The sequence below is a fragment of the Macaca fascicularis genome, chromosome 5 (genome assembly GCF_037993035.2).
Source record: "Macaca fascicularis isolate 582-1 chromosome 5, T2T-MFA8v1.1".
NCBI lineage: Eukaryota > Metazoa > Chordata > Mammalia > Primates > Cercopithecidae > Macaca > Macaca fascicularis.
In genome coordinates, this window is record NC_088379.1 from 6,467,590 (window position 1) to 6,484,068 (window position 16,479).

General features: G+C 53.9%; 1 protein-coding gene across 10 annotated transcripts in view; it reads right to left on the reverse strand.

Moving 5' to 3' along the window:
* Positions 1–379: 379 nt before the first annotated feature.
* Positions 380–16,479, reverse strand: part of MAN2B2 (mannosidase alpha class 2B member 2) — a 46,263-nt gene continuing 30,163 nt past the window's right edge. For 9 of the 10 annotated variants that reach the window (XM_065544753.2, XM_074039389.1, XM_065544751.2 and 6 more), the window contains 8 exons: positions 13,556–13,747; positions 12,803–13,055; positions 11,849–11,959; positions 11,561–11,753; positions 8,680–8,817; positions 5,561–5,673; positions 2,935–3,052; positions 380–1,638 (listed from right to left, as the gene is read on the reverse strand). In XM_065544753.2, the coding sequence (XP_065400825.1) occupies positions 1,541–1,638; positions 2,935–3,052; positions 5,561–5,673; positions 8,680–8,817; positions 11,561–11,753; positions 11,849–11,959; positions 12,803–13,055; positions 13,556–13,747 (1,216 nt within the window). In that variant the 3' untranslated portion in view covers positions 380–1,540. The remainder of the gene's footprint in view (positions 1,639–2,934; positions 3,053–5,560; positions 5,674–8,679; positions 8,818–11,560; positions 11,754–11,848; positions 11,960–12,802; positions 13,056–13,555; positions 13,748–16,479) is intronic. The other variant, XR_012434646.1, reaches the window with a different exon arrangement.

Here is a 16,479-nt window from a genome sequence, read left to right on the forward strand (position 1 = left end):
ACTTTCCTTCAGCCCTAGAGTACCATGTAATTTCCTACATCTCATAGTTTACTCTTTAAAACAGTTTAGGCCGGGCACAGTGTCTCATGTCTGTAATCCCAGCACTTTGGGAGGCCAAGGCAGGTGGGTCGCCTGAGGTCAGGAGTTTGAGACCAGTCTGGCCAACATGGTGAAACCCTGTCTCTACTAAAAACATAAAAATTAGCCGATGCAGTGGTACACCTGTAGTACCAGATACTCGGGAGGCAGAGGCTAGAGAATTGCTCGAACCCGGGAGGTGCAGGTTGCAGTGAGCTGGGATCATGACACTGCACTCCAGTCTGGGCGACAGAGTGAGACTCTTATCTCAGGGAAAAAAAAAAGTTTTAAAATTGAGATATAATTCACAGACCATAAAATTTATCTTTCAAAGTTAACAATTCAGTGGTTTCTAGTATATTCACAAAGTTGTGCAACCATCATTGCTAATTCCACAATTTCATCATCTTCCAAAGAAACCCCATCCCTGTTAGCTGTCATGCCTCTTCTCTCTTCCCTCAGTCCCTGGCAACCACCAATGTGCTTTGTCTCTTATATACAGATTTGCCTATTCTGGACATTTCACGTAAATAGAATCACACAATATGTTGCCTTTTGTGTCTAGCTTCTTTCACTCAGCGTAATGTTTGCAGGATTCACCCAGGCTGTGGCATGTGTCAGAATGTCCTTCCTTTTAATGGCCAAATAATATTCCATGGTATGGACAGAACACATTTCAAGTCTTAATTGACCTGTGGATGGACATTTGGGTTGTTGCTACCGTTTGACTTTTGAGTAATGCTGCTATGAACGCAGAAGCACAGGTTTTTTGTGGATGGATGCTTTCAATTCTCTTGGGCATAGACCTGGGAAGGTTACACTTTTATCAATATTAATAGTTCTGACATTGGACATCCCTGCTGTGTGGTTTCATCTCGTCATGGACTCTGACGGCTGCTGCGCCTTCTCTGCTCAACAGGCGGTGCCCTGAGACACAGGTGGGCGTCTGGAGCTGGAACTCCAGCTCGGTGCTACAGCTTCTTCTCCTGCCCTGTGGCAGAGCCAAGCCCCTTACAGGCCTGTTGCCAGCATGGGATGAGTCTATGAAAACAGGCGGCAGGCAGTAGGTCCACAGCTACCACCGGCAGCCCGGGCAAGCCTGGCAGGGCCTGGACGGCAGAAGCGTTTCAGTGCTGCTGTGGGTCTTGTGCTCTGCCTTAGGCAGAACGTCCTGGGTTTGTCTTTTGTGAGTGAATGACACATGAGCGTGCCAAATATCCTTTACTTGGACAGAAGAGGAGAGGGCTGGCTTGAGTGTGGGAGGGGAAGAACCTGGATCTTGTAATGTAATTTTTATTTTAAAAAATTAGGGACAAAACACCAAATATGACCATTTCCTGCCATTCGCCTGCAGATGAGCAGCTGACTCCCATCCCTCCACACTGCTTTTCCCTGTCCTGGGTCTGTTCTGTTACATGGAGTTCATGGGGGCAGCCGTGGGGACGGGGCATCTGCCCGGGGCTCACTGCTGTTGAAAGTGAACGAAGAATGTCCGGATTTCCTTTGGGTGGACGGTGATGATGGGGCCTCCTGGTGGCCTCGAGGGAAAGGTGGTGTCACCTAGGGGAACAGAGGTGATCTGTTCAGTGTGGCCCAGGATGCCTCCTCTCAGCCTCCCTCTCACCACACTGCACCTGTCTACAGTCTGCTGTGGCTCCCAGCCTCCCTCTCACCACACTGCACCTGTCTACAGTCTGCTGTGGCTCCCAGCCTCCCTCTCACCACACTGCACCTGTCTACAGTCTGCTGTGGCTCCCAGCCTCCCTCTCACCACACTGCACCTGTCTACATTCTGCTGTGGCTCCCAGCCTCCCTCTCACCACACTGCACCTGTCTACAGTCTGCTGTGGCTCCCAGCCTCCCTCTCACCACACTGCACCTGTCTACAGTCTGCTGTGGCTCCCACTGTGGCAATGGCCTGTGGCATCCCCTTCTGCCAGGACTCCTGTGGGTCTCTTACATTTCTGCCCACTCCGAGGGCAATTCATAGATTTGTCCTGGCCCTAGTGTTGTACTATGTGTCCAACTTCCTCATAGGTGTTGCACTCAAAGCCCAAAAGCTTTCTGAGACCATCTGGTGAGTCTGCCCTTGCCTCACCAGGCTCCCCTGAAGGCATGCCCTGGGGTTGGGCTTCAATCTTGGGAGGCAGCCGTTCACTTATCTATTATTCATCCATCTTCCTTCCTTCTTTCCAACCAACCATCATCTTCCCTCCCTCCGTCCCTCCCTCCGTTCCTCCCCTCCTTCCTCCCACCACCAACTGAGCGTGCACCATGCACCCGCCACCATGCTGTGTGTAGTAGACAACAGGAGCTGCACAGGACAGAAGAAACTCCCGGGGCCAGGAGAGTGGCGGAGGCACTTGGCCTGGTTGGGGACTCTGGGGAGGTCTCCTGGGAAGCTTGAGCAGGTGCTGGCCAGAGTGAATGGGACCTGTGCGTTCCAGGCAGAGGGCATGGTGCAGACAGGGACTGGAGGCTGGAAGCCGCCTGTAGTGCAGGAACTCACAGTGGCATACGCCGTGTGAGGCACGGATGGGCTGACGGGCTGAGATTGGCAGGGCCGAGGTGGGCAGAAGCCCCTGGGCGCCTGGATCTCTCACCCAGGGCACATGCAGGGTGTGTGGTCTGCGTGTACACATGTACAAGTGCACACACACGCCTGTGTGGAGCCCTGGCAGGCAGAGACTAACCCAAAGCCTTAACCGACTGTGGTAGATTTGGGAAGGCGGGAAAGCAGCCTCTCGAGGTCGCACAGGCCAGGACAGGCAGATGGTTGGATGTGCACAGAGTCTGACCAGCTCCTGAGTCTAGCTGGGAGTCCTGGGTAGGGAGCTGAAGCGGGGGTCCCCAAACCTCTGCGGCGGCCAGGCCCCGTCCTCCAGCTCCAGCGGTGCAGCATGCCCACATCCCAGGTCCCTGTGAGCGAGCGCTCCTCCACTGCCACCACGGACCCCAGCGCCTGCAGCACAGCCTGCAGGGAGACGAGCAGAGGGACGGTGAGCTGCACGAAGCCCCGGATCTGAGCAGAGAACCAAGACAGCAGCAGGGCGGACACACCACGAACTCGGTGTCCTCAGGGCGCCAGCCCCTGCCCTGGTGCCTGACACAGCTCCCTCATCTGCTCCTCACAGCACATCTGCGAGGACAGCACTGGCCGTGTACTTTACAGATGAGGGCACTGAAGCGGAGGTGCGTGTTTCACCAGGTGGCCGAGCCGGAGGAGCAGCCCGGGAGGTGTGGCATTTTGAGCTGCCCGCCCCATGCAGAGTCCTCCTCTCCTCACATTGCTCAGGTGGCCCCATTTCCAGTCCAGGGAGGAAGCCAGTCAGAGTTACCCCAACCCCCTTTCCCAATAGGCCTTGTCCCAGCCTCCCTTACAGCTAGGGGAGGCCGGAGGCCCTCAGGGGTCTGGAAATGTCTGTGGAGCAGGAGGGGTGGGGGTGGTTCTTGGAGAAGCTTCCGTGTGCTGATGGAGACAGAGAGAGAGAGAGAGAGAGAGAGAGAGAGCGAGAGAGAGAGAGCCACTCTAGGGCAAAGCCTTTCTGGCCACTACCACCCAGTCCCACCCTACCCTGAAATTTGCTCATGAGGAAGGTCTGTGCCATCTTGTGACCGCAAACAAGCAGATGGCAAAAGACAAACAGCCAGTGTGCCGGTGATGGCGGGAAGACGCCAGTGACCAGGCCCACAGTGACGGTGCTGGGGGTCCACCCGGACATGCTCTTTGGGTGAGAAAACACTCTGTCCTCTGTTCCAAGCACATCTGGTAAGTGTTTTGTGACCTGCAGCCAAACTAACTGCGTTCCTAACTCAGTGGTCTTTCCACCCTGCCACCGTCCACATCGCGAAGGGAGGCATGGTCCATCCCAACCATCTCCTCCTCTCAGGACCTTGGTGCTTCCATCTGTGAAACAGGGGAGCATAAGATGACCAACTTCCAGGTCCCACGCTGGCCTCCTGGCTCCCCAGGGCAGGCTGGCTGTGTGCTGGGCGCCGGTACCCGCCATGGCCCGGACCTGCTCTCAGACAGGCCAGGGACTGTGAGGAAAGGGACGCCCGCTCCTCTGAGGCAAGGATCATGAAAGAGGACTTGGGAGGTCTAGGAAGACATCATGGCGAAAAGGTCCTGAGGCTTCTCTGGATTCCCCTGAAGACTCAGATGTCGAAGGAGGCCCAAGGCAGAAACACAGAGATTCACAGAAATTCACAGAAATTCTCCACGAGCAGGAAATGAAATAGAAAGAATGCAAACTGGGGAAGAAATGAGGTGACTTAGGTGGCGCCTTCTTGGGAGGGCGCGTGGGCAGGCCAGGTGGCGGAAGCCTCGCCTGATGGTGGGGCTGAGAGAGCAACATCAGCCAAGAGAGGAACCTGGAAGGGGCCGAGGCCTGGGGGCCCTGACACTGCACAAGGCCCCTTAATGCCAGGGCCTGTCAACAACCTTCTGGGCAAAGAACTCTCACCTCTCCCCATTTTACATGTGGGGAAACTGAGGCCCAGAGGCATGGGGTGCCTGAGACTTACCTGTAGAACGGCCTGTGGACCCTGGATTGTCTGACTCTAAGCCACCTCTCAAAGCAACTCTATGGAGAATCTGTTCTGTTTTTCGGATTACACAGATGATGTCTGTGTTTTAAAAGTTTTACTACAGAATAAATAAGAAATAAATAAAATGCAGGCCACTCATGCCTGTAATCCCAGCACTTCAGGAGGCTGAGACAGGCAGATTGCTTGAGGCCAGGAGTTCGAGACCAGCCTGGGCAACATAGCAAGACCCTGTCTCTACTAAAAATAAAAAACATAGGCTGGGCGTGGTGGCTCACGCCTGTAATCCCAGCACTTTGCGAGGTCGAGATGGGTGGATCACTTGAGGTCAGGAATTCGCGACCAGCCTGACCAACATGGAGAAACCCTGTCTCTACTAAAAGTACAAAAAAATTAGCCAGGCGTGGTGGCGCATGCCTGTAATCCCAGTTACTTGGGAGGCTGAGGCAGGAGAATCGCTTGAACCTGGGAGATGGAGGTTGTGGTGAGCCAAGAGCATGCCATTGCACTCTAGCTTGGGGGACAAGAGTGAAACTCCGTCTCCAAAAAATAAATAAATAAATAAATAAATAAAATAAAAATTAGCCAGCGTGGTGATGCGCCTCTGTGGTCCTGGCTACTTGGGAGGTTGAGGTGGGAGGATCACTTGAGCCAGGGAGGCAGAGGTTGCAGTGAGCTGAGATTGTGCCACTGTACTCCAGACTGGGCAATAGAGTGAGATCCTGTCTCTCTCACACAAAAAAACCCTCAAAAAACAGGCCAGTTGAAATACCTGACAAACCCAGAAGACCACAAAGAAGGGCGGGGCGGGGCCCACACCGGCGTCCATTTGGGAGGACGCCCTCGTGGATCTCTTTGCCAAAGCAGTTTCTTGGGGCCACATCTAGGGTTTGCTTCCCTGGCTCATGGTCTGGATGGGGGTGGGGAAGTTCACCTCCAGATTCACTGTCACTGGCTGAGACAGGACTGGGTCCTCGCCCACTTCATACAGGTGGTGGAGCCGCAGCAGGACACGGCGGAGGTCAGCCTGGGCTTCCCCTCGATGGCCTTTGGGGACAGAAGAAAGGTGGCAGTGAAGACCCTCATCAACCAACCCCAATGCCCCTGGTCATTACCCGCTGCTTTACACACTCAGCTCCATTTCCTATCCTTAACCTCCTCCATGTGGCTTGGCTGTGTCCCCACCCAAACCTCATCTTGTATTGTAGCTCACATAATTTCCACATGTTGTGGGAGGGACCTGGTGGGAGGTAATTGAATCATGGGGGCGGATCTTTCCTGTGCTGTTCTTGTGATAGTAAGTCTCACGAGATCTGATGATTTTGTAAAGGGCAGTTCCCCTGCACACACTCTCTCGCCTGCCACCATGTAAGACATGCCTTTGCTCCTCATTTGCCTTCTGCCATGATTATGAGGCCTCCCCAGCCACGTGGAACTGTGAGTCCATTAAACTTCCTTTCTTCATAAATTACCCAGTCTTGGAAATGTCTTTATGAGAACAGACTAATACACTCCCTGTGAGACAGCTGACATGGCCCCCACTCGACAAGGAAACGAAGGCTCAGAGTGGGGCAGTCACCTGCCTGAGGCACACAGCTGGGGTGTGGCAGAGGGAGGATTCCCACCCAGGTCTAGCCGACTGTAAGGCTGCCCACCATGACACCAGCTGCAATGTTTCCATCCTCGTCCACTATTGTGGGCATGATGGGGCATGTCCTCAAATACTCCAGTCTCTCATACCCTGTCTCCCTTTGAAGTCAGGGGAGGCTGCGTGGCCTCTGTGGCCAATGCAAGGTGAGCTGAAGTGACGCAGTACTTCCTGGCAGAAGCTTTTTCCTGCCTTGGTGAGAGAGGAAGCACGTGCTGCAATACAAACTCCATCAGCGGGGGGCTTGGCGGCCACAGCAAGAAAAACCTTCCTGCTAACCCCACTGGATGCACAGCATGGGGGAGAAATGAATGTATACTGTTAAGACCGTGGCATTTGGGGCTCTTCGTTACTGCAGCATACACCAGCCGCCCTGACTGATATAATGCTGTCATTTGCCATGAGATGTATGTGATCTCCTGTCCCATCCCTGACCTTCCCACTCAGAAAGGCTCATTGCTATTGCTCCTGTTTTACAGATGGGAAGACTGAGGCTCAGAGGAAAGCACTCAGTTCAAGGTCCTGGAGAGAGGACCTGGTTAACACAGGTGCTTCCTAAACCCTGGCTGGTAGAACCTCAGCTCTGTAGCTATGCCTCAAAGCTGACTGAATCAATCTGTCTGGGATTAGAACTGAGGCATCAGTATTAAAAAAAAAAAAGATTTGGCAGGGTGTGGTGGCTCACAACTGTAATCCCAGCACTTTGGGAGGCCAAGAAGGCCTGCTGTCAGGAGTTCGAGACCAGCCTGGCCAACACAGTGAAACCTGTCTCTATTAAAAATACAAAATTACAAAAATTAGCTGGGCATGCTGGTGAGCACCTGTAATTCCAGCTACCAGGGAGGCTGAGGTAGGAGAATTGCTTGAACCTGGGTGGTGGAGGTTGCAGTGAGCCAAGATCGCACCGCTGCACTCCAGCATGGGCAACAGAGTGAGACTCTGTGTCAAAGAAAAAAAACATTTTTTTAAAGAGACAGGGTCTCGCTCTGTTGCCCAGGCTGGAGTGCAGTAGCATGATCACAGCTCACTGCAGCCTTGAACTCCTGGCCTCAAGTGATCCTCTCACCCCAGCCTCCTGAGTAGCTGGGACCACAGGCATGCATCCCCACACCCGACTCGTTTTTTAATTTTTTTGTAGAGACAGAGTCTAGCTATGTTGCCCAGGCTGGTCTCGAACTCCTGGCCTGAAGTGATCCTGCTACCTCGGCCTTCCAAAGTGCTGGCATTACAGATGTGAGCCACCTCGCCTGGCCCGTTTTTAAGAAGCTATCACGGGGCTGTGGGGTAGCTGGTTTTCAGAATGGCACAGGGAAATGGCTGCCCAAGATCACAAAAGCCAAGAGGTTTGTGAAAGTGCTTCCACATCTCCTGGTGTGGTGGTGAGGGGTTCCAGCTCCAAAGCCAGGGAAGACCTCCTGTGTCCTGCACAGCAGAATGGTGACGGATCCCATTTCACAAGGGGGCTGCAGGTGCCTGGGAAAGCAGGCTCAGGCACACGCCACCACGCCCAGTGAACTTTTCTATTTTTATTTTTATAGAGACAGGGTCTTCCTATGCTGCCCAGGCTGGTCTTGAACTCCTTGGCTCAAGCAATCCGCTTGCCTCGGATTCCCTAAGTGCTGGGATTCCAGGTGTGAGCCACTGCGCCCCACCCTTTTCCTCCTATTCTTAATTCTGCAGGTGTGCCAGGCCTTGGGGGCCTGAGGATGGCTGAGGCATAGTCCGACCCTGCCTTTCAGCTGCTCACACTGTAGAGTGGGCAGAGAAGGTGCAGCTGGGGCTCTGGCAACAGGACAAGTCGGTTCCCAGTAGGTGTTGCTCCCTTGGGGAGCCCCCCCCCGGGTCATGCTGTGCAGGGGGATTCCTCTTGTCCTTGTCATTACTGCCTTGTGACTTGACTGCTTCCCCTCTAGACCAAGCACTCAGAGAGCCGGGACCTTGCCCACCTTGGTCACTGCTCATTCCCCGGAGCCTGGCACGAGATGTGCTGTTGAATCAGTGAGTGGAAGCTCCCAATAGTTAGGCTGCCTAAGCTCAGAGGATGAGTGGAAATTTGGGTGTTTGGGGGCTCTAGGAGGAAGCAGGACTGGCAGGCACCCCTGAGGGTCAGGGGGACTTTAACTAGTTCCTTAGTCTCAGTTGCGGATGGCGGGCTGAGACGGATCCACTCAGAATGGGCTGGGGTCACAGGGCTGGGGGCCAGGCCCGCCTTGCCTCCAGCTTGCCAAGTGACTGATCACTGACTCTCCCTGGGCCTCACTCTCCCCATGTGCCAGATAAGAAACCAGGTGACCCTGCAGAGCCACGATAGCTCTAAGGTGAGCCCCTGTCTGGTGGTGGGCCCGGAAGCCTGGTTGACTCAGGGAGGGACGAGCGGGTCTGAGACCCCAGGGCACCTGCCTCACCTTTCCGGAGACTCTGAGCGTGCTCCGTGTGGTTGGAGCTGTAGCGCCAGCCAGGGATGCTCAGGATCTGCAGATGAAGATTAGGGGGCAGTGTCACAGCCTCTTGCTGCTGGAGTCCTGGGAGCTTTGGCGCAGTCCCTGCAAGGCAGATGGACAGAGTGAGGAGAGGGTTTGGGGCTCAACTCCTCCTCCTGGCACTCAGAGCTCTGCACATGACATGCCCCTGCCCCTGCCAGCCACCTCCCATGCATCCTTGTGGGTAGCCTACCCTGCTCCAGCCCGAAGTGTCTGTGCTCCCAATGCCCCAGGCTTCCACTTCCCTGCCTTTGCTCAGACCATAGAGCTTAAGAGTTGGGAGGACCCTGACTCTCCTCAGCCTAGCCATCTCAAACCAGAGACGAGGAAAGAAAGCCCAGAGGGAACAAAACTTATTCAAGATAACACGGCAAGTTCATGCACAGCCCTCTTTTCTCTCTCCTTCCTTCTTTCCTTCCTTCCTTCCTCCTCCCTCCCTCTTCCTTCCTTCCTTTTCCTTCCTTCCTCCTCCCTCTCTCCCTCCCTCCCTCCCTCTCTCTCTTTTCCCCTTCCCTTCCCCTTCCTTCCTTCTTTCTAGATAGGGACTTGCTCTGTCACCCAGGCCAGAGTGCGGTGGTGCAATCACAGCTCACTGCAGTCTCAAACTCCTGAGCTCAAACTATCCTCCCACCTCAGCCTCCCAAGTAGCTGGGACTATAGGCCACCACCCTGGCCAAATTTTAAAAAATGTTTTGTAGAAATAGGGTCTCACAGGCTGGTCTTAAACTCCTGGGCTTAAGTGATCCTCCCTCCTTGGCCTCCCAAAGTGCTGGGATTACAAGTGTGAGCCACCATGTCTGGCCAGAGCCCTGTTTTCTACTCAAGATCTGGGATGCCAGTTCCACCCGTTTTGTCATCTACTGGTCTCTCTGCTCAGAAGGCACCTGGCCCCTACTCCTTCCAAGTCTAGATGTTCAGCTGGAGCTACCAACTTCTTACAATACCCCAGGCCATGCTGATTGGTTCAGGTATGGGCCACCTGACCCCAGCAGGACCAATCAGAATCTTTCCCCAGGACTTTTGCACTGGGAACTGGAAAGTCCAAGTCTTAGGTCCTTTTGAGTGGGGAAGACAGAGCTGTTCTTTGAGGGCAGCCCCAGAGCTGTTCAGAGTCACATCCCAGGTGGGAGGTGAAGGAACGTCTGCAGACAGAGAGAAGTGCAGGTGAGAGATGCACAGGGACAGCCTCAAGAGGGCTCCAGGCCCTGAGGCCCAGTTCCACCCCGCCCTTCCCTTGGTTATGTGGGCCTCACCATGCACTCTCCTTGGGGGCTCAGCTACTTCATGTTGGGTCTCCCTTACTTGCAACCAACAGAGACCAGAGTGAGGCCAGGTGGGATGGAGCTGACAACAGCCATGGGGCTTTCTCAGACACAGCCTCATCTCCTTTTGCAGGAAAAGCCCCGGCTACCCAGAAGGAACCACTGACTGGTCTGGGAGCAGAACGTGACCCTGCTAGACCAATCGGATTTCCTCTTCTGGGAATCTGAAGCATGGGAACCAGAGGCGGCTCAATGGCAGTCCTGGGAGACAAGGCTGTGAGCCTCTGCTCCTGAGATGCCCAGAGCTGCCCTGCCCCGTGCCTGTCTGGACCTTGTGTCCAGCTTCTCCTTAGATTCCATAAGCTTCTCCAGGCTCTGCCCAAATAGCTGCCCCTTTAGGCTCTGTTACTTCCAAAGAACCTTAACTGATACCCCCTGGACCTGATCCCTGACCTCCTCCCAGCTGTGGTCTCACACTCCTCCACACCCACGAAACACCAGGCCCTCTATGGCTCCCTCTCCACCCTGAATCCTGGCTCTATACGAACACACCTCCCCTGTCCAACAGCCCAGGAAAACTCTCCTGGGTCAGGGGCTGCTCTTCTCCATCTCCGGTGTGTGGCACAGGCACCCTGCAAGTGCTCAGTGTATGCTTGTTGCATGGGTGGGTGACAGCCTGCCTGCTTGCTACTGTCCTGGGAAGGTTCTGGCTCTAAAACCAAAGCAGGGAAGCACATGCTAATCAAAACCTCCATAGGTGAGCAGGAAAAGAAAAAGAGTTTAAGGAATGGTGAGAATGGCAGCAAATTGTATCTAGGTCTCGCAGCTCCAAAAAGACTAAATGTAATCATTGTTTAATGTTTCTCATGTTCTGCTACTTTATAGAGACACAGAACTACATGATCGTTGATCTGATCCATAGAAGCCTTGGTGGAGGTACAGAATAAGTCCTTCAGATTAGACTATAGATTAGGAATACCCCCACCTGGTGACAGCACACCTAGATTCAGACCAAAATTGTCTTTCATTTTTATTTTTGAGACAGAGTCTTGCTCCGTCACCCAGGCTGAGGTGGAACGGCGCAATCTCAGCTCCCTGCAACCTTTGCCTCCTGGGTTCAAGTGATTCTCCCGCCTCAGTATCCTGCGTAGCTGGGATTACAGGCATGCACCACCACGCCAGGCCAACAAACCAGTCTTTTAAATGCTAAGCCTCCAGACCTAAAGTGACATGGTGGCATAATGTCATGTTAAGAAAGGAAAAGATACTTCAGAGAAGAAAATGGAGAAGACACAGGGAAGAGGCATATGGTGAAATGGGTGAGTCCCAGCTCTGTACCTACTAGTTGTATGACCTTAAGTGAGCCACTGTTTGCCCTCAGTTTGCCCATCTGTTAAATCAGGGGCTTGGACTAGAGGTCCCTGAGGTCCCTTCCTGCCCAAAAGCGGCCCAGATTCATGAGGGCACAGGCCCCTCCCAAGGCCCACCCTGGCCTGGCTGGTGCTGGGGCCGTGATGACATTACTCTGAAAGGGCACCCCTTACCGGCCAGGTCTCCGAACAGCACCACGGGCCTGTGCTGCAGGGCCACTGCACTCCTTTGGCCCAGAGCAGCGGTGAGGGACCAGGATCCCAGCAGAAGCCAGAGCACTGGGTGGACGACTGAGGTGTCGTTCAGCGTGAGGTTGTAGCCCAGGTCCCAGTCGAAGTTGTTCGACAGCCGCCGGTGGAGCATGACCTGTGGGAAGGCATTGTCCGAGAGGCCCGGCTTGCACCTGGGCATGCCTGTGGGGGGCCACGAGGGGCTACTGTGGGACAGACCATGCCTCCTACCTCCACCTGCCCATTCTCTTGGCTGGAGATGCCATGTGCCCGCTCTGACAGCAACACAAGCCTGCTTTCGTCATCCTCCATGAAGGCCGACTGAACCATGGGGTAGTAATTCTGCAGAGAGAAACGTCCCCAAGAGGGCGATTGGGGCAAAGGACAAGGTAGGTCAGGCATCACCTTCTGGCCATCCCAGCTAGTGCTCCCAACAGGCACAGCAGCAGCGTGGGGCCAGGACCCTAACTTTGGACCCCTGAACAGACCGGGGTTCAGACACCAGCTCTGTGGCTTCCGAGCATACGGCCCAGCTGGCGTGGGTGCAGGCCCTGGGCAAGCCCTGGCCAAGTATCATCTCATGGATCCTCACAATGACCCTTTGATGAAGCAGCCATTTTACAGGAGAGGAAACTGAGGCACAAGCCAAGGCACATACCATTCTTGTCTGTGGTAGCACCAGAACTCAGACACCAGTCTGACTCACGGCCTGCACGCTCAAGCCCTGAACGGGCAGACACACAGGCTTTAAAAGAATTCTCTGGAGGCCGGGTGCAGCGGCTCACGTCTGTGATCCCAGCACTTTGGGAGGCCTAGGCGGGCGGATCATCTGAGGTCAGGAGTTCGAGACCAGCCTGGCCATCATTGTGAAACCCCATCTCTACTAAAAATACAAAAATTAGTTGGGCGTGGTGGCAGGCGGCTGTAATCTCAGCTACTCAGGAGGCTGAGGCAGGAGGATCGCTTGAACCTGGGAGGCAGAGGTCGCAGTGAGCTGAGATCGCTCCACTGCACTCCAGCCTGGGTGACAGAGTGAGACTCCATCTTAAAAAAAAAATAGGAAAAAAACATTCTCACTGGAGGTCTCTACTGGCCTCTACTGGCCTCCACTGCTACAAGTTGATGCTTAATGGGTCCAGGAAAGGCGCCATCGGGAGTGTGCCTTGTGGGCATCGCAGGGCATACCCGGGCGATGCTGTTGTTCACATAGGAAAGGTAGGGCCTCCGCTGCATCTGGTAGCCGTTGTTGTCTGAGTAGATGACCTGCTGGTTGTTTAGGCTGGTGCTGGTCCTCAGGACAGCCTCGCGGTTCAGCTCCAGGGGGCCGGCTCGGTACTCCTGCTCTATCCGGTGGCAGAGCAGCTCCCCGTCATGGCCCTGCGGCATATGGGTAAGCCGGGAGCGGATTGCATATGTGTAATTCCGTGCTGTCATGTTCCTAGAGGAGAAGGGAGCCTCAGTAAGTAAAGCTCCAGGAACCTTCTAGATGCTTCCTTTTTGCTTCCCTTCCTTCACGTGGGCAGGGTGGGCAGAGCACGGTAGGGCTGAAAGGCAGGGAGCCCTCTTGGGTCATGTGGACAATAGCACCGCCCAGGACCCGGAGCAGCTGGGAGCAGTCTGGTTCCCCGACGCCGTAGGGCTGCCATGCCGGGCCTGCCTTACATCTGCTCTGATCATGGAAGAACAGGTGCTCTGTGGGCCCTAGGGTCTGTGGGTCTCTCTCCCAGCTCTGAACTTAGCTCCCAACCAATGTGACGTAGCGCACGCAAATGCAACCAGCACGCAGATGCCAGAGCAATTCATTTCTTCATCAAACCACATGTCAAACACGGCCCAGGAGCTGGGGTTCAGAGCAAAGGCAGACCCTCATTCACTGAGCTGCCTGCACGTGTGCGCTGACTGTGTGCCGGGCTGTGGGGTCACCCCGGGGGGAAGCACCTGTAGAAGTATTGCCGGATCTCAGTCACAAGCTGTCCCGCCACGATCTCCATTCCCACAGCTTCCCACGCAGGCACCGCGGCCTTGCCCGGTGTGAACAGGTAGTTATCGGAAATGGGGCCCTGTTTCACATCCCCGTTGACGTGGTACTCCAGGAACTCCTGGGTCACGCGCACCGTTCGGTTGCTCTGTCTGCAGAGGCAGGAGAGAGAAGATGTCATTCTCATCCTGCACAAGGTTTCACAGACACCGGCTGGCAAGCCTCTCTCTCCAGATGCCATCTGAGCAGCCTGCGTAGCACTCATGAGGCCACGCGACTCGGCTCATCTAGAAGCCCTGAGACCCCACCCACAGCCCGTGTGGCCTTAGACTCCATCCTGTCCCAGAACAGGTCACAAAGGAGGAGAGGGACAGAGCCTGCAGACAGGAACCGTAAGCTGTCAGCAGAGGGCACCCCCAAGAGGTGGAACTGGCTCACCCAGGCTGTGGTCTGCAAGTGAAACCAGTGCAGAAATGGGCTTTTGTCACGCTGACCCCCAGCTGTCCAGCAGGACACCAATGTGTACCGACCCTACGTCACGGGCCAGAGCCTTCACTGACTTCACCTGGTTAAATTCTCCCAACCCCCACGGGCAGGGACTATTCACCCATCCCACTCCCGAGGCATCCGAGGCTGGAAGTTGTGACATCGTGCACCCAAGATCGCACATCTAGGAAGTGTGCAAGCCAGAACTCAAATTCAGCCCCAACTCCAAATTCTGTGCTCCCTCCCTTCTATCAGGATGTTTGTGTTAGGACAGAGGATGGGAGAAGGGCAGGAGGGGGTCCAGTATTTTAATTGTAAAATGCAATCTTTGGTCTAAGCAAGCACACAAGTGATGTATTTGTATCTGAGTCTGGCCTGGCTGTGCGTGGACAGTGAGGTGGATGGCCTCCACTTCTCTGTGGGATCGTGGTGAGGGTGGGGAAGGAAAGCGAGGCAGGCTGAGGAGGGTTCTACTGAGTGCTGGTGGAAGAAGAGAAAGAAAAAAACTGAGGTCTCTGGCTCTGGACCCCTTCCCCACACCGTCCTTTTAAAAAGCTCCCCCAGGGGCCATCAAAAGAGTAAAAAGACAAGCCATGGAATGGAAGGAGGGATTTGCAAATCATATATCTGACAAGGGACTTGTAGCTAGAATATATAAAGAACTCTTACAACTCAATAATAAAAGACAAGCCGATTTAAAAATAGGCAAAGGATATAAAGACACATCTCACCACAGAAGATATGCTAGTGACCAGTAAGTACATGAAGAGATGCTCAACACCATTAGTTAGCAGGGAAATGCAAATCAAAACCATCAGAAGATGCCACTTCTCGCCCACGAGAATGGCTATAATTGAAAAGACAGAAAATAACGAGTGTGGGCGAGGATGTGAAGAAATCGGAACCCTCATCCGCTGCTGGGAGGAACAGAAAATGGTGCAGCCGCTTTGGAAAACGGTCTGGCAGTTCCTCAAAGAGTTAAACATAGAGTTAGCTTATGACCAAGCAATTCTACTCCTAGCTATGTACCCAGGAGAAACAAAAATGTATGTCCACGCAAAAACTTGTGCATGAATGTTCAGAGCAGCATTATTGATAGTAGCTAAAATGTGGAAACAACCCAAATGTCCATCAACTAAAGAATGGATAAACAAAATGTGGTACATACATGCGATGGAATAGTATTCAGCCATGAAAAGGAATGACGTACTGATACGTGCTACGATACTGATGAACCTTGAAAACATGCTTAGTGGGCTGGGCATGGTGGCTCGTGCCTGTCATCCCAGCACTTTGGGAAGCTGAGGCAGGCGGATCACTTGAGCTCAGGAGTTTGAGACCAGCCTGGGCAACAGAGTGAAACCCCATCTCTACAAAAAACACAAAAATCAGCTGGGTGTGGTGGTATGCACATGTAATCCCACTTTGGGAAGCTGAGGCAGGCGGATCACTTGAGCTCAGAAGTTTGAGACCAGCCTGGGCAACATAGTGAAACCCCATCTCTACAAAAAACACAAAAATTAGCTGGGTGTGGTGGTACGCACATGTAATCCCAGCTACTCAGGAGGCTGAGGTGGGAGGATCACTTGAGCCCCGGAGGAGGTTGAGGCTGCAGTGAGCCATGATTGTGCCACTGCAATCCAGCCTAGATTATAGAGTGAGACTGTCTCAATCAATCAATCAGTCAATCAATCAATCAATCAAAAAGTGAAAAAAAAGAAAATATGTGAAGTGAAAGAAGTGAGTTGCAAAAGGACCACATATGGTATGAACAGGCAAATCCATATAGACAGAAATAGACCAGGATTGCCAGGGCCTGTCGAGGAGGGGAAGATGGGGAGTGATTGCTCAACAGCATGAGGTTTCTTTCTGGAGTAATGAAAACGTTCTAAAATTGATTGTGGTGATGGCTGCACAACTCTGTGAATGCACCAAAACCCACTGAATTGCCCACTCTAAATGGATGAGCTGTGTGGTATGTGAAGTGCATCTCAGTCAAGCGGTTACATAAGGAACAAAAGCGCTCCCCGCAACCCAAACTGCCCTGGGGTTGGTGTCTGCACCTTTGGCTTCTCACCCCAGGCCTCTACACAGAGGGTCTTTTCCCTGTGGAACGACCTCCCCTATGCCCTCAAGGCCTGAGGCCTGGCCCCAGGCGTCGTCTCCAGATGGCCCCTACTCTGAATACCAACAGCTCCTCCTTTTTCCTCAGGCGACAGGCATTGGTCTTGCAAGGCTTACCCCTGGCGGGGTTTGGGGAGCCTAATAAGAACTCCATCCTCATTGGAGTTCAGAAGCAAGAGAGACAGACAGGGCCACAAATAGGACAGGACGGCCTGAGCTCCAGTGCTGGAAATGCCAGGTGGGACCCTGGCTGAGGCATGTGGGGTCTGGGGGC